An 18,550-nucleotide genomic window follows, 5' to 3' on the forward strand; every position below is an offset into this window, starting at 1 on the left:
AATGTATAATTATATCATGACTTTACTTGAAGGGGCACATCATCATTAACCAATTCTTAACTACTCATGAACTCCTTATGCACGTCCGTCTAGTGCAGAGATGCCCAAACTAGGGCCCGCGGGCCAAAGTTGGCCCATGGTAACCTTTGATTTGGCCCACCATCCCAATTTAATGTAACATTTTGTTTTTGTTTGTTTGTTTTAATGCTAAGCTACAAAAAACTAACTGAAATGTTTCATTTAAATGTTTTAAAATGATTTTTTTCTTAAAATTACATACTGTCACCCGACGGACAGAAGACAATGCAGAGACATCAGTGAAAAAATTAACGCAAAGGCAGATTCTGCTTGACTATTGTATTTAGCATTGATTCCACTGTTATAAATGTAATTTTTATGTTTTTATTACTAATAATTGCACTGCATTAGTTAATATGACGTAAACTTATGTTTACTTTTTTAAATATTATGAAAAAAAAAACTGGAAATTACCTATGGCAACTTTAATGTAATACAGTTTGGTATATATACAGTACTTTTGGCCCACAGCTCTCAAAGATATTTGGTTTTTGGCCCTTCATACGAAAAAGCTTGGGCACCCCTGGTCTAGTGCGTTTACACTGAATAACAAAAGTGTTCTGTCAACATCAACATGAACAGTTTACACACAGGAGTTCATGAGTAGTTAAGGATGAGTTAATTGTGATGTGCCCCTCCAAGTAAAGTCATGACACAATTAAACATTAACAGCCTATGAGTTCATGTTGGTGATATTTAGCTTAAACTTAATTGTTAATTAATACATTAATTAATAACCTGTACTAACAAGTAATTAAGGTAGCCACTATTCACACATGAACTCATGTGACTTATGTTGAAGTTAGTTAATTAGTGCATGCCTTAACTCATCATTAATTTATAATAAAGTAATGTTTAGTTTACATATTAATACATCATTATTCATGTACTGTTATTGTAAGTGTTACAGAAAAATGTAATAGTAAAAAATACAACGCAATGTTAATAATGCAATAATAATAATAATAATGATACACCATTTAATTTAAATATACTGCTTATGCCACAAAATAAAAAAGGTAATAGCTATTCTCAAAATTTTGACTTTCCTTTAAGCTAATTTTTGTGTAGTTATGTAAACATCACAGAAGTGTTAATATCTTGAATTGTGAGTTATATTTTTGCAACTGTGAGATTTCAATTCAGATTTTTCCCCCCTCTAAATTAAAAAAATAAAGTTTAAATTGCAAGATGAAAAATTAAAAGTCTTTATTTAGGCAGAAACAGCCTTTCATACTAAATCTAAATATTACTATAGCATATTAGTACTTTTTCCTTTCTGACGCAATACACACATCTTTAAGTGAGTCTTAAGTGTTTCAAATATTTTTTTGAGGTCACTGTGTTTCCATACCTGTAAATTGGTCACTGTATTTTCATACCTGTAAATGCTACCATAACGCAGCTACTGTATCTACCTCTAAAAGCAGCTGTTCACCTGAGACAATTCACATTTTCTATCATTTACATGTCATCAGCCACTACGAGATTTGTTTTATGTAAACTAATAAGTACGAACGTCCCTCATTTCCCCATGCGACACATTTAAGCAGTAGAACTAACTGAACAGATGTAGGTGTATGTGTCTGTATGTGTGTGTCAGTAGCTGCAGGATGCAGTGTGGAGGCTGCTGGCCATGCGCTGTGAGGCTTCTCTCATGTGTCTTGCTGCAGTGATGGCGCGGGTCAAAGCGTTGCTCATAGAATCCTGATGATCCTCCATGGAGGAAGAGCGTCTGCGGTGACCTCTGACCCCTGACCTCTCAGGCCTGACGGGACTTGATGAGATGTTAACGGGTTGTTGGTATGCCTGTGGAATCACTGGGCTGGAGAAATATCTACAGGAAAATGACACAGAATGATCAATCTGTTGTCAGTTTTTAAATAATTTGTTTTTCAGCAAGGACACAATAAAAAGATTGTAAGTGAGATTTGCATTTTGACAGTGTGGAAAACCTATATATTCATTTGTTCATTTTCCTTCGGCTTAGTCTCTTTATTCATAAGGGGTCGCCACAGCAGAATGAACCACCAACTTATCCAGCATATGTTTTACACAGTGGATGCCCTTCCAGCTGCAACCCAGTACTGGGAAACATCCATACACTCTCATTCACTACGGCCAATTTAATTTATTCAATTCATCAATAGCGCATGTCTTTGGACTGTGGGGGAAACCAGAGCACCCACAGGAAACCCATGCCAACATGGGGAGAACATGCAAACTCCACACAGAAATGACAGCTGACCCAAGTGGGACTCGAACCAGCATCCTTCTTGCTGTGAGGCGACAGTGCTAACCACTGAGCCACCTTGTCACCAAAATCTACATATGCGACATCAAAGAAATCTTGGACACTTAACCTTCATCTGATACTACGAATGTCAAATTTAATGCAATTTATTCACTTGCTTGGTCTAAACTACAGATATTCCTGTGATTCCTGGGGTGGGGAGGTGGGGGATATATACAGTTTCCAGTTTCCCCCACAGTCCAAAAACATGCGCTATAGATGAATTGGATGAACTAAATTGGCCATTGTGTATGAGTGCATCTGTACAGTATGAGATGGGTGTTTCAAAGTACTGGATTGCAGCTGGAAGGGCATACACTATATAAAACATATGCTGGAATAGTTGGTGGTTCATTCTGCTGAGGCTACCCCTGATAAATAAGAATGAATAAATTTTGGGAATAAAAACTGAATAACAAAAAAAAAAAAAAAAAGTGAGATTTGTAATGCTACAAGTTTTGCATTTCAAACAAATCATGTTCTTGTAAACTTTATGTTCATCAAAGGATCGTGAAAAAAAAAAAAAGATTCCAACAACTCCAGAAAAAACATTAATGAAACAATTTTGACTAATAACACAAATTATATCAAGCTATCAAGTGATGTCAGTATGTGGACTTATTTAGGGACATTTTGTCTTGAAAGTATTAACTTAAAGACTTACACTATACAGTTGAGTACTTATTTCTGAGGTTGGGTTCCGTCTTTGCCTCCTAAATCTTACATTCAGCTTAAATTACCATGAAATAATTTAGTAAATAAAGATAATTTAATAACCGTTTATTTAAACATCTAAACATGACTCATCTATTATCTGTATTATTTGCAATTCCAGTTCTTTTTTTTTTTTTTTCATTTTTCATTACATTTTTGCAATGGTGAGTTGTAGTACTGTTTTTGTGGTAATTGTTCTGTTAATGGTGGGAAAATGAGTTTCCCCTCACAGGGATTAATAAAGTTCTCTCTACCCATAAAAAGGCATAACAAAAAAATAACTAATAAAGACATAGCATGTGACTTGCTCCAATGATGTCACTTACTCTGGCTGGAAACTCTGGAAGGCATTGAGGCATATCATTATTCTTCTCCTGTTTATTTGTACAAAATTGTATGTTGTTGGTACATGAATAGTGATTTAATTATGTCGACTCTGTTATTGGGATATTTCAGTGACTCTCTAATTCACTTTATGAAAGCAATAATATGATGAAAATACAGAAACTTATTTTAAAAAGCTGCGACAGAAATAAAGCATAGTCTTTTTATTTGTTTTTTATTTTACATCATAATGTTTGTTCATTTTCCCAGTACTGGGATATTTTCTTCAAAATATATTTCATTTAAAATAAGGAAATTAGTTTCCCAGTACTGGGTGGTGGCTGGAAGGGCATCCACTTTGTAAAACATATGCCAGAATAGTTCATTCCACTGTGGCGACCCATGATAAATCAGGGACTAAGCCAAAGGAAAGTTAATGAATGAATGAATGTTTCTTCATTTAGCATTTTTCAAATTCCCACAGAAGTCTCAGACCAGCTGCATTAAACCAAAGACTGTAGAATACCCAAGACATGTCACTCGTATACTGTTGTTTTGAACGGGGAAAAGTGTAACAGTCAATATGACGAACTAATACTAGAGCCGATCATCGATCGATATAGACTGACGTTTCTCCAGGAAAGAAAGCTTAGACCAGACGTGTGATTTATGACAGTTTATGTGGTCAACAAGCGCACTGGAATCTCAACGAATACTTGCTTCACAGGCATAAGAAATATATCCACATAAAGCTTGAAATCTGTAGCTTTTAATGAACCAACTACACTTGAACACAACAGTTTTTTTGGTTTTGTAATCTCTGAAACGAACTGATATGAAACAAACTGAAACGAAACGAACTGACATGAAATGAACGCGAGGTACAGTCTGTCCTGTCAAACACGCATCACATGACAGCAACTGCTCAAACGCCCACAAACTTGTAAACAAAGAGTCACTTTCATTTCTGGAGGAGATTCATCATCAAGACCAAGTTGTGAATTACCTCAGAAGACCAGTGCGATTTGACGAACTATTATCAAGAGAATGATAATGTGCAGAACGGCCATACATAAGGTTGGTGTCGTGATCTCATTTCTTTTTAAGTGCGCATGCGTATTAGCTCGGGCAACCTGAATAAATGTCGATTTTGTTTGATTTGTACGTTTAGAAACAAACTTATGAGACAGTTGCTGCTTGTTTTTGTTGGTGATTCCAAACATGTAATGTAATTGTAAGCTTGGCAAACAGTTTTGGAGAATTTGACTTTTCCACATTCAGACAGAATGCACAAGACTACTGCCCGAGAGGCGTTTCAAAAATGGCCGCCGAGTGAAATGACTTGCCTTAAAGGGACTTTGATTAAACTCTAAACAGAATGTTGAAATTGTTCAAAAGTCATAATTCCTTTAATTTCTCTAGACAGATTCATTGCCAAGGCAAGATAATAAACATTTTTTTGGAATAGTACTTACAGTGCTGAAGGATATACAGGCACATATGGGACAACTGGAACAGCTCTCTGCAATAAAGGGGGAGGAGCCACTGTAATGTTCACGCCTCCTCTTTCTCTCAGTAAGGATCTCATTGGCTGACTCGCTCTGGGACTAGAGACTGGAATTAAAATAACCACAAATAAGTGTAGTTTCTTAAAAGCCAAATTAGATGAAAAGTTTAATGAAACCATTTCATATATAGATAATAAAGCGCCAAACCTTGCTTAGAGACTTTTTGATTGGCTTGTAATGCACCACATAGTGGGCAATGGCTACAGGAAGGTTGTGTAAGATGTGGAGAGCTCCTGCTCCTCAGGAGACCTTTCAATAATAAAAGACAAGAGGTTAGTTCATGAAAAAGTTATATCACTTTCAGACTGCTTTTTTATCCCATAATAAACAGAAAATGCTTACGTGTCGAGGCACTGGTACGGTCTGATATGCAATGTGGACACAGAGATTCTGCTCCTCGGTTTGATTCTGTTTCATCGCTGTTGTCAGATCTGCCCGCTGATGTTCAGTTAAATGACCACAATTTATTAATGATTAGTGTTGTGTACTGTAAGTTACTTCTGTTGTTAATTTATTTAAAGTCATTGATTTGACTAATTTAAGACCTTAATTTCTATGGTCTATGCTTTGAGATTTATGAGGACAGTAATTAGAAATTATAGTTTTGTAATTAGAAAAGTAATTGAAAAGCATTTTTATTTTCTTTAAATTACCTTTATATGAATACAGTTTGAAAAGTTATTTAATTTCTTGACTTTAAAATCACTATAAATACCAAAGTATAGACAATAGAAACTAAGGTCTTAATTAAATAGATTTAAATATTTTAAAAAGTCAAATATGACCTTCCAGCTTTATTAAAAATGTATCACTAAACAAAAAGTTAAACATTATAGGTATCAAAACACGATATGTTAAAAAATAGCAACAGCATATTTTATACACCCCATATATTATTAATAATTTTGGACTCAATTCATAGTTTCTTAAGCATGTGAAATTGTCAGATAAATGTAACCTTTTATAGTTAAAAGAATTTATTATAATACAAAATATCTGAATGGTAAATTATTTGTTTCTCACTATTTCTCTGAATGTAATGTAATTTGTATTTATTTGAAATATGAAAACCAATCCTTTACTTTTTCACCAGAAAAGTAATTTATTTACAGTAACCCAACACTGTTAATGACCATATACCAACATTTCTAAAATGTATTTTCTTACATGTACTATCCTCTTTGTGACATTCAACTCCCCTGGTTTGTCTTCTTCCTCTTGATTTCACATGTGACACTGGGACATATCTAGATGTTGATGGTCTTGGCTCAGACTGGGCATGCTCAGAATCAGATGCTGCAGGATTAACAAGAACAATATCTATTGAAACAAACAGCATCCTAGTGTTTGGTTATTTATAAGCATTAAAAAAAATCTCTTTTGCATCCATAAATAATGTCAAGCGTCATACTGTAAACCTTTTACAGAGAATCTTAAAGATGTGTAGTCAAACATACTCGTATCAGTTTCAGGCCGATGTCGAGGTAAAGATGCTGATCTTTGTCTGATGACTGGTCTTGGTGAAATTCCTCTCTCTTTTTCTCCATTGCCAGCTCTCTCTGTCTGCCTTCTCCTCCTCTTTGAAGATCTAGTTTTTTTAGCATGAAGACCATTTTACACAATTTAAGTAGTAAGTCATGTTCTGTACACACACCGTACAATAATTTAGCTACCAATTTAAACAAGCTGTATTTATAGTGGTTGAAACTATCCAGTTGCCTGCTTCTATTATTTGTAATTAAGTAGTGATTTTGAAGGTGACATCAGATCAAATTTTCACTTGTGTAGAATATTTTTGTTAGCTCAGACAAGTTAAAAAGAAAATACGCAGAGTTTATATATGTGTATGTACCCTCACTGGCCACTTTATTAGGTACGTACACCTTACTAGTACCGGCTTAGACCCCTTTTTGCCTTCAGAACTGCCTTAATCCTTCGTGGCAAAAATTCATCAAGGTTCTGGAAATATTCCTCAGAGATTTTGGTCCATATTAACATGATAGCATCACACAGTTTCTGCAGATTTGTTGGCTGCACATCCATGGTGCGAATCTCCCATCTCACCACATCCTAAAAGTGTTCTATTGGATTGAGATCTGGTGACTGTGGAGTCTATTTGAGTACAGTTAACTCATTGTCATGTTCAAGAAACCAGTCTGAGAGGATTCTCGGTAGACTGTGGCATTGACACAATGCTCAGTTGGTACTAATGGGCCCAAAGTGTGCCAAGAAAATATCCCCCACACCATTACACCACCACCACCACCTGGTTGCTGCCATGTGATTGGCAGAAATTTGCTTTAACAAGCAGTTGGACAGGTGTACCTAATAAAGTGGCCAGTGAGTGTATGTGACATAATTGACCTGTTTTAATTTTATGATGTTTTTTTTTCATCTACAATTTCACTAAACGATGTAAAAAAAATAATGCATAATTTGTGTTTATTTTGTTTCACTCGTGTTTACAATCAGATCATCATCCTTCATGTGCAGAGCTGTGTTTGTCAGTGTGTCTTTGATTTACACACCAACCACCTCAGAAACTACAGCTAAGCTAGATGTTTGTTTGAATACATTTTACATCAATAATGGCAGGCTGCACTGTCAAGCAATGACAAATTATACTAGCAAGCGACAGTGAATATTGTATAAAATGACATGAACTAATACTGAATATAGGATATTGTTTGTGTGGGACAGAGCAGAATGTGTATACCCAGGTCTTTAGATAAGAATTCCTACAATAGATTACCTTAAATCATGCCTCTGAGGTGTTGAGGTCTTTGGATGTGTATGATCTCTGGTATCTTCAGTGGCAGAAGCTGCTGTTCTAAAAGGACTGGCGGGTTTTGATAGTCTCAGATTTCCCTCCAATCTCTCTTTCAATCGGTTCACTTCTTCCTGCAGAGATTGAAGAGCCTCTCTGAAATGCATAAATACATAAAAGTCATTTTTATATTTTGAAAAGAGAACAAAATAAGATATTCAGTTATAATTATATTTTTATAAACATATCTCCATCCAAATGTCAGATACATCACCAGTGTTTTTATTCATAATGGAAAAGATTGTTTATGCATTCACTGTTGTGACAAAAGAAATCAACATGCCCAAATACAAACACAAAACTGGCATTTTTTGGATCTTTTTTAGTTACACTAACTAGGGCTGTGCGATAAAATCGGTATTAGTATTTATCGACCGTACACCATTGTCAATAACGATTAAAAAAAAAAATTCGGTATGAAGATTCGGTTTGAAATGCTATGGTTTCATTAAAATGTGGCTGCTGAGCGCGCCTTGGAAGCATAAAGATTATGGTGTAAGTTTGTCATTTTCAATGGTAGCGCACGACTATATTAAATAGAGAGCAATGCGTACATGGTGTGAAAGCGGCACGCACATTTTCCAGGTACACCTAATTAAAAAACATCTGAACTTTTCAGAATGCCACGAGTGCACTGCGATTCATGTAAGTTGAACTAACCAATCTGCTTCACATTTTGTATGAATATACACATTTCAGTAATAACAGTAGACTAACGGTAGACTACCTCAGACAAACACAGCACATTGAAAATGGTGAAGGAATACGCTTTTCACATGTGAGTTTTGGGTTGTGTCATTGTCACTTTAGGTCAGAAGAACAACACATGCGAAAATGAGTGCCGTCTCTAGCAGCAGTGAGGAGATTGTACATAAAAAGAATTAAAGGATGACACCGGAGTGGCTTTTTGGTTTCTTTTCTTGTGCATCCCAGCCACTAGCTCCCCATCTGAAAGATTTTTTAGCATAGGAGTAATGTACTCATCCAATTTCACAATTTGTAATGTTGCAATATGTATTTGAATAATAATGGCTGGTTCCTTTACTTGAAATCTCAGATTTGACTATCATAATTTGTGTTGTTGGCAGAGTTTGTGGTTTACTGTATCAATATTATTCACACCATAAAGTTTGCTTTGATTGTTCAGCATTTACACTTTACCATTGAACACACTTTGTAACATTTATTAAGTTTAAGAGTCTCTTTAACACTTATTATGTTTGTTTTATTATAAAGAGATCAGATGTTTTCTTCAAATATTTTTTTAATTATTTGCTTTAGTAATGTTGGTAAATAGGTGGTTAAATAAAAAAAATCCTAATATTCCTAAATGGGTTGTTAAAAAATATTCTATGAATATTGAATGATTTTATATGAAACATGATATCGAGATATTTAATTTTTGCAATATCGCCCAGCCCTAACACTAACATTGTTTTTGTTTCTTTTTCCAACAAGAATACATTAAATTGGTGAAACATGATAATTAAGACTTTTAATGTGTTTCAAATAAATTTTATTTTCAAATAAATCCTGCTTAGATCTTGTTAAAGATTCATAGTTCCCACAAAAGTATTAAGCAACACAATCGTTTTATTATATTATATGAGTTTGATGGTTTGTGCTGAAACTGTAGTTTTGCCATCACTGCAATATATATACACTTTATATTCACAGCTACTCACAGCTGTACTGGATTGTAAACATTTTACTAAATATACAGTTTTTAATGCTTTTTTATAGCAAATATCATACTGACTTTTTAAATAAATACAAAAAAAAAAATGAATAGAAAGTGTTAGTGTTAGAGGGCCACAGTAACTTTTAGACAACTTTTAGAATAGAAAACAGAATACAATATTATTAATAAAAGCGTTATTATAAAAAAATATACAATTTTCAAAGATTTAACTGTTTTTCTGTACAAACAAAGTGTATTTTCAAGTAATGTTGAGTCATGTCAGAGTCAAGTGGTCAACATAAGCTCTAGTCTGGGCCAGACTTAATGCTGACAGTTAAATGTTGTGATTAAATGTTTTACGGCGCTATAGCGTTCATATTGGATCTGCAGATATTTTGAGTCTCTGTTAGAGTTCAGATCAACACAGCTTTTTAGAAATAATCATTCCATTCTTAGGCAGTGAAAAACACTGTGGCTAATGTTTTATTATTAACTAATAGTGATAAATGCTGATTTATTGATGCACAGCTGAATACATACCAGCGTGCTTTTCAGATCGTCTATTTGACACAGACTCCTGCTGAATCAAAGAAAAAGGAAATAATGAAAATTAAATCTAATTATCCAGATGGAGCTCTGGCTGCCGGGAAGTAAAAAAAATTATTTCATAGAGACCACTTAATACCGCTGGAGATTTTCCCTGCAGTCCCTTTTACAATTGAGCACTGGCTCAAAAGAGTGGCAATAAATCTCTGCTTGTTTGTGCTGCAGTGGCCGGGTCAGCCTTTAGGAAACTCACTGGTGATTTGTTAGCTGAACAGAACGGTGGTGATAAGGCCTGTGGAGGGAGTGGCTTCTGTGAGAGCGGAGCTGCTGATTGGTCGATTCTAGGTTTTTGTCTTTCTGTGCTTTTTCTTCTTCTGATAAGAAATGGACAGAAGAGAGATGATGAAAGTAGGATATGGACAGAAAATATTCAAATATTAGCATTATATACAGGATACATTGATTTTACGGTAAGTTCACTAATAAACAACATATTTGGGTAAAAGACCCAAGGGTTTTTTGAATATCCAAACATAAATCAGGGTTCACACATTTTCATGAACAGCAGATTCAAGGACTTTTAAAAGCACCATTAATTTTAAATCAAGCACCTTTGTAATTTAGATCCCAGAATATGTAGTGCCATGAAAGTCCTTACAGTACTTAACATTTACGTTAACAAAATTTATATTTATGTTAAAAATGTCAGAGGCATTTTCAAAAATTACAGTTTTAAAAGGTAATGTTCAAAGAACTTTAATAAAATGAATATTGAATTCAATACTGGTAATTGTGGTTTCTGAAATATTGATATAAATATGCATTATTTGCCAGTGGTACTGTGCAAGATTTAAATGTGACATTTTTCATTTAAGAATTTCATTTTTTTTTTCGTTCTGTTTTTGACAATTGAGTATAATTGGTCAAATAAAACCATAAACAAATTATATTTCAAATTTAATTCAAGTACTTTAAAGGACCTGTGTTTGTTTTTAGGTACTTTCTAAGCCTTGAATCCATACGTCTGATATTCAAGTACTTTACAAGAGTGGGAACCCTGATTAATAAAGCTCTTTAAAATATATTGTCTTAAAAATAATGTCCTGTTTAGTTAGATGTTTTTTTCTACTTCTTGACCATTATTTGCAGAAGATACCCAATAAAATGTCATCAAAATAAAGAGTAATTATAATTGTGAGAATCATTTGACAAGGTAATTATAGAAATTTCCAAATAAAGAATCACAGTGAAGCCTTCAAAATATAGATTAACGTTACCCTTTCACACAGTGATACCGGTAAATATCTAGAAAATTTCCTGAATGACTCTAGCGGTAGATTCAAAAAAGCGGACGTTACAGAATTTTTCCGGAAAAGACCATTCACACATCCGTTCCAAAATACCAGTAAATTCTGACATCATTAACCAGAAATGACCTCCAAACGGCTGCACTTGTATTTGTAAACATTTGACTTCATTAGAAACTCTGTGGATGGATAAGTATTGTGAACAACTTCGATGAAAACATATAGAGGAACACTTTCACATGTCAAGATGTACATAATATGTGTGTGTGTTGGTGCTCACTGGCTGCTTCGCGTATACACTCGTCAAGCAACTGAAGCAGAGCTTGAAGGTAAACAAACAGCAGTTTATCATAAGCATTTTATCGATAATTTTTTCCACAGATGGCATTAAGAAGGAACATAGAAACATTATCTGACTAACATCTAGCAGCTAAATGTGTCTGTAAAAATATTCAAAGGCTTTTATTTTCATAAACAGCGTGGATGTGAATATATCTGAATGTTCTGATTGGCTGGAGTAGACGTCTCACATCAGTGCATTCTAGACATGAACGCGCTCTTTTCGGAAATTTTCCATCTGCGTTCACACAGCGCAGCTTTCTGGCAATTTACTGGTAATGTTACAACTTCTCTTTTTGGAAAACTGTCAGAACAAATTTACCGGTATTTTCAAAAAGGGCCTGTTCACGCATACAGACCTTTGCGGAAAATTTACCCCATCTTTCAAACTACTAGGTTTTACCCATTTGTGAACCCTGTTAAAGTATGATCCACTGTTGAAGATCCTCAAAACATTAATAAAAACAACAAATTAAGCCTTTTTATAAAATGCTATCAAATGCTATCATTTGACACCAATCTGAATACAAATAATAAGTTTTTGGTTCTTTCTTATGGTGATACCCACCCTCATCAGCTCCACGCTCTGATTGACTGGTCAGGCTGCTCGTCCAGGGCTGAATGCTGCTACGTGGCCAGTGAAGGGGGGATAAGGAGGAAGAAAGACTGGAAAAAGAACACCTTTCCTCCCCTCCTATTCTCTTAACAGGACCTGCGCATTTTCCAGACGTACCAATGTGTTTTTTTGTGGTATTTAGAGAAGGTTGGGATTGAGAAGGAGAGACCACGAAAGGCTGCCCAGGAGGAGGAGCAGACTCTGGTCTTTCTGTGTCTTTCGTATGAGGGTCAGACAGTCTGATGGAACTAAAGAAGATATCACACAAAGTAAAATGCAGAAATAAAAGATGAGTATTTGAGGTGTTTTTTTAAAAAAAATAATATTTCCACAAATAAAATTTACATCCATATTTCTTTAAATGAATGTTTAGAATTTTACAATGCTATAAAAATATTTAAAATATCTCTTTTTTCGAAATAAACAGAGGTGTTTTTTTGTTGTTTGTTTGTTCATGGGAATTTTTTGTCAACCTACAAAATTCATTCATTTTCCTTCGGCTTAGTCTCTTTATTTATCAGGGGTCGCCACAGCAGAAATAAACGCCAACTATTCCGGCATATGATGTCCTTCCAGCTGCAACCTAATACAGGGAAACACCCATACACTCATTCACACATGTACATTGTTCCAGCCGGGACTCGAACCAGTGAGCTTCTTGCTGCGAGGTGACAGTGCTAACCACTGAGCCACGTGCCGCCCTCCTACAAAATTCTAACATAGTAAATAAAACATTAACTGTCAGAATACCTACATTTAAAATTGTTTATATTTTTGTGAGCTGAAAGGCCATCCGCTGTGTAAAACAATTGCCAGAATAATTTGGTGGTTCATTCCACAGTGGTGACCCCTGATAAGGCAGCGAATAAGTCAAAGAAAAGTGAACAGAAATCGAAACTCTGATTTTTAATAATTTGAGAGCGAGTAAATGTTCATTTTTGGGTGAACTATTCCAGTATATATGCGCATACTTATTATTAGGCCCACACGGAAACTGCATGCAGAAATCCACAGATTTTCAGCCCATCATTGAGTCTGTTTATTTAATTGTGTGTAAATGTGTGTAACTTATATTTATTAAGTTTTTTAATTAATTTCAGAAATATTACTGACTAATATGAAAATGTTCATATGATTTACTTACAATAAAGTTTGTAAAGTAATAATTTCTGTCTTTTAGTAGATATAAGGTAGATATATTATATGAGACTTGCTTTGTTTACCAATTAAATGGATCTAATAGGATTTGCATTGTAAACATAAATAAAAGTTAAAAACATAAGATTTTTTATTTAATTGATTAAGTTTTTAGTTTTGATACACTCAAAATCATTCCTGCAGATTCTGTCTGGCACTACTTATTACACATATTTAAAAGTCGAACCATGCAATGTTCCAATTTCACTTTTTTAGAACAGAAAAACACACTGCAGTTTTTAGGATGAACAAATTAAGAAAAAATATCTCTTTTAAGAAGAGATTCTTGAAAGTGAAATTATTGCATCTACTGAAAAGCATTGGGTAGCCAAAAATAGTTATTCTCTACATGGTTTTACACCCTTCTGTAAGACTGAAACCATTATTTTAATGGGGTAGGATGGCAAAAAACCTTTTGTACAATTTTCTGAATAAATAAAGATGTTTTCAGTTGTTTTATGACACTTTTTTCAGTCCTTTCGTTCTCCTGTTGAAAATGACAGTTGATATTTTGTATAACACTAGTAGTAACCATGTTTGATTTCCAAAGAAGGAAAAGATAATAAGGAAGTCAGTGGGTCACATATTTCAAAATATCTTTTTTTTATTCTTCAAATGTTTAAAATTGATTTGTGAATTGAATTTTTAAGCTAAATAACTGTATGTCTCATCTAGCCTTATTAAACATCACATTAAAGTTCACCTGGGGTTAGGTCATGTACAAATTTGCGTTTTATAAATGAACTAAAAGTCTACAATCTCTGGCATGACATGAGGGTGAGCAAACAATGACAGAAGTGTTATTTTTTGGGTGAAAGTCACAGTCTGATTTGTTCACACAGTTAATGCATATCATACCTCATCACCGCCCTCTGGTGGAGAGGACTATGTAGTGCAGGAGTAAGCTGACTGCTTTCAGAGCCCATAAAGCCACTGTCTGTTTCTGGAGACATGACCCCATCCTACAGGGCCAAAAATATATGCAAGAAATAATTAAATAATATAAAAAATAAACATCGAAAATGAATATTCAATGTCAAAAACTGACCATAGGGGGCGCTCTTAGAGTCTTGGCCTTCGCTTTCAGGCCTACAGTTCTGTGGTGTGTCCTATCTTCCAGGCTGGTCAAGCTACTGCTTTGAGCTTTCCTGTTTCCTGCTGTTTTCCTCTCTCTGGTCGATTCTCCTGCCAATACAGAGGAGTGGCAAAAAGCCTCTGGGCGAGTTTCCATAGAGTCGCACACCTGTGAACTGACAGATGGGCAAGAGGGAGGGTCACAACCTGCTGCTGGCTGCCTAAAAAAAGAGAGGTGAAAGAGCGTAAACAGACATGTGTTGATCATAGTGAAGCGCACTGAAACTGCTGTAACCCTCAATTATCCAATAAAGCCTGATAACAACATACAGCTGATGTGTAGAGCACAAACACAAAGTATAATCATTATATCCATGTCAATTACCTTCATCTGTACAAGATTTAGATTTATAATAGAGCTTTTTTTTTTTACACAGAAGGTTCATTTATCACTGGTTCTCTTTCCCATAGGGCTTTTATAAGTTATGTTTGTTTTTTTTTGGTCTGTGGTAAATACTTTGATGTTTTGCTCTACAAAGTAAATTATACAAACCCAAACTATGAACATAAATATTAAACTATGTACTTTTAGTTTATGCACCCAACTGTTTAGTGTATGTACTTTCTAATTTTATTTTGTCATTCATCACCAAACTTTACTTTAAATCAGTACACATTTTCTGAATAATAATGTGGTATGTATTTATTTTATTTTTTGCAGACAGATTATTACCTCATAAGACATTAACATATTATCAGGAGCATTTACTGGTTTGCTTCTTTTTTTCTCTCTCTGTTTACACTAATACGTTTTAGTTTGAAAACGCATATGTTTTGCTACTGTTACGCCTTCCGTCCACACTTCCCCAGAGTTTTCGAGCCCCAAAAATGGAGCGTTTTGGCAACGCTGAAGAGGCCGTTTTCATTAAAAACACTGCTGCTCTGTCTCAGTGTGGATGGGAGAAAATGGAGACATCTGAAAACAGAGGCGTGACTGCAGATATTCGCCTGTCTGATTGGGGCCTTTTCTCGATATTAATTAGACTACACAAAGTTCAGTCTTGCATCCTTTCTTTAAGTTCAGACTTTGCAAGTCTGATATGGAAAACTCCAGAGGACACATGGGGTTAATCTTCAAAAGGAACAGTGTACTTTATAATGTCATTCACATCACTCTGGCTCAATGTTTCACTTTCTTAATAACAAAATAAAAACATGATATAGGGAACTGCTTATTTTCATTTTGATATTAAATTAACAGACACTAAAAATGTTGAGGTGTCATGTATCTACATATTTATATGACTTTCATCTTCACTGTATGCATATTTATAACAAACGAAGCCTATAACATAACTATAACTGCCTCCTTTCATTTTCTTCAAAATATACAAACCATACCCTCTCTTTTGCTGAATATCAGTTTTAATAATCAATAATGGCCATTATAAAAGTATAACTATAAAATTATAACTTACAATAAGTTTATACAATACAGGCAAACAATCAGTCAAATGTGCAGAATCAGTGTACACGGTTACATAAATTAATATATTATCTTATTTTTGCACTTAGGCAAAGTACGTTACCTGAGAACAAGTAAAAGATTCAAAAGACCAAAGAGTCGTTAGATAGAGACAAGATGAACTAAATCTCACGTTTAACAACTATATTGAGAGGAAATCCAAAGGAAGATCCTTGGTGAACAGTCCGAGGTGCGCTACTCTCATCTGGGAAAGTGCCCGCAGAGCACACGCTGACTGCCAGGAGCTCAGACATGCGAATATGCTGCAGCGCATGCCAGAGTGTGTGTGTGATCACGTGATGTGCGTTTTCAGCTGTATAGTGTGGACGGAGATCTGTTCAGGAACGTTAGGTGTGTGGACGCGGATTGTTTTAAAACTAAAATGTATTAGTGTAAACGAGGCCTCAGACAAATGGAATTTTTATGAATAACCAAGAACTAAAATCTACTCTAAAAGTTCTACTGAAGAAAAAAAACGTGACTTACAACTTGAATGAAGCAAATTAATAGCAAATTGTATTTATTGGGTGAACTATCTTCTAAAAAGTCTTGTTTTAAATTTCTTGTTAAAAAATATCTTCACAAATAAGAGTATATTAATTTTTTATGCTATACTATAAAACAAGACAAAAATACAAAGCAAGATGATCCATTTTGCAGAGCAACAGTGAAGCTATAATGTGAAACAGGTTCAGGACTCACTGCTGAGCAGGTTCTCTCATCTCTCTCTCATTAACAGTCTTGAGTGGTTGTCTGTCCGTTACACTTTTATTCCCAGGAGGAACAGAGCTTCCAAAATCCAGCAAGTCATGGCTCTTTAAAGTCACAGCCTGATCCAGTGTCCCGGGGAGCTCTTTAACACTCTGATAGCTGGGAGGTGAGAAGACCATGAGAGAGAGATTTTGACATATCAAGCTGTTCATTTTAGATACAGTACAGAGGCATCCACTAATATTGGCACTAGTAAAATATCTTTACTGTTTAAACTTATGATCTTTTTTCTTCAAATATTAATAACAAAAATGGAAAACGTTTAAGGTTGCCAGAGTTTTTTGTGTTTTAGAATGAAGTTTTGGAGACTTTTTGACCTTAAAGATCCTACTAACTTCTTCAATTCAATTCAGCTGTAAATCTAGGATTTTTTTAAGCCACTTCAACCCCCACCCAACAGTTTGTGTGGACGCAAGACGGGAAACTTTTAAATCATTGTTTTGATGGTGGAAATGGGCAATATCAGTGTTTTAGACATTTTCTGATAGCCACTTTTGCCATTAATTACAGCTATGTTTTTGGTCCGAAAGAGCATATTCCAGGTTAGATAGCCCAGTGTATCAGTGTGCATTAGAGTAAAGTAGGAACTAGATACTCTTTAAAATATACGTTAAAGTTTATCATTAAGCCATTTAGGTTGTTTTTAGTCACAGAAATGTTCTTCCACATCTAAAATGTACCAGGCTGCAAGTGATGTCAAAAGAGGTAGATTGCTCATATACAGTAAACACTATCAAAACAATGGATTTGTTGTGAACAGTTTTTCGAACGAATTGGGTTGAAAATAAAACTGCATTATATTACGTTTTTATATTTTTCATTTGTTTTTCATTTTTCTTTGGTATGCCTTAAGTTTAGAATTTGACCTTGTAGGACTAATCTATTGTAGACGACTAATGAATGTATTTGTTTTGCAATCTCAGGACAGGACTGTAAAAATCACACTATAATATATTATTATTATTATTAGGTTATCTGTAATTTTATTGACTAATTTGAAGTGATAAGACATTTATTAAACTTTGATTTCATTGATAATTATGAAGTTATAGGACAAGCAGGCTATGAAATAGATGCATTTAGGCATATAAAAGCTAAATTAATAAATAACAAGATTCCCACTATTTCATAAACAGCAGATTCAAGGACTTTCAAGAACTTTTTAAAGCATCGCTAATTTCAAATCAAGCACCAATGTAATTCACACTGCCAGCATACGTACTGCTATGAAAGTCCTTACAGCAATTAACATTTAACGTACACTTAATTTTTACATTAACATGCCAGAGTATGATGATGTTTTGAATGTGTCATTTTTAAAGAGCCCATATTATAGATGAAATAGGGTCATATTTAGGTTGTAAGGGTCTCCAACAACAGTCTAATATGCATGCAAGGTCAAACAACACTTTGATGGTCTTATAATATGCATTTATTTTTACCTAGTTATCCCAGCGACTCCCATATGAATCGTTCAGCGATTCATTTGTACCCAAACCCGTCCTCAGCGCGAAGCTAATCTGCGTTGATTGGACCAATGACAGGCTGCTGCGATTGGTCGACGACACTGACAGGCTTCAGGGCGAGACAGAGTGAAATGCCCAGCAGATTATCAACAATATAAAAGTAGTCACCGTGTACACACGCTTCATAGTGGATTTTGGCTGCCAGTGGGTGAATGTAAATACAG

General features: G+C 34.7%; 1 protein-coding gene across 1 annotated transcript in view; it reads right to left on the minus strand.

The window, feature by feature from the left end:
* Positions 1-1,086: 1,086 nt before the first annotated feature.
* Positions 1,087-18,550, minus strand: part of akna (AT-hook transcription factor) — a 50,542-nt gene continuing 33,078 nt past the window's right edge. The window contains exons 13-24 of the mRNA XM_056445699.1: positions 16,792-16,959; positions 14,539-14,785; positions 14,349-14,452; positions 12,246-12,541; positions 10,285-10,405; positions 7,730-7,900; positions 6,435-6,565; positions 6,145-6,273; positions 5,320-5,415; positions 5,125-5,226; positions 4,885-5,023; positions 1,087-1,915 (exon numbers count right to left, since the gene is read on the minus strand). Coding sequence (XP_056301674.1) covers positions 1,678-1,915; positions 4,885-5,023; positions 5,125-5,226; positions 5,320-5,415; positions 6,145-6,273; positions 6,435-6,565; positions 7,730-7,900; positions 10,285-10,405; positions 12,246-12,541; positions 14,349-14,452; positions 14,539-14,785; positions 16,792-16,959 — 1,942 coding nt within the window. The 3' untranslated portion in view covers positions 1,087-1,677. The remainder of the gene's footprint in view (positions 1,916-4,884; positions 5,024-5,124; positions 5,227-5,319; positions 5,416-6,144; positions 6,274-6,434; positions 6,566-7,729; positions 7,901-10,284; positions 10,406-12,245; positions 12,542-14,348; positions 14,453-14,538; positions 14,786-16,791; positions 16,960-18,550) is intronic.

Source organism: Danio aesculapii, chromosome 21 (genome assembly GCF_903798145.1).
Source record: "Danio aesculapii chromosome 21, fDanAes4.1, whole genome shotgun sequence".
In the NCBI taxonomy this organism is placed as follows: Eukaryota; Metazoa; Chordata; class Actinopteri; order Cypriniformes; family Danionidae; genus Danio; species Danio aesculapii.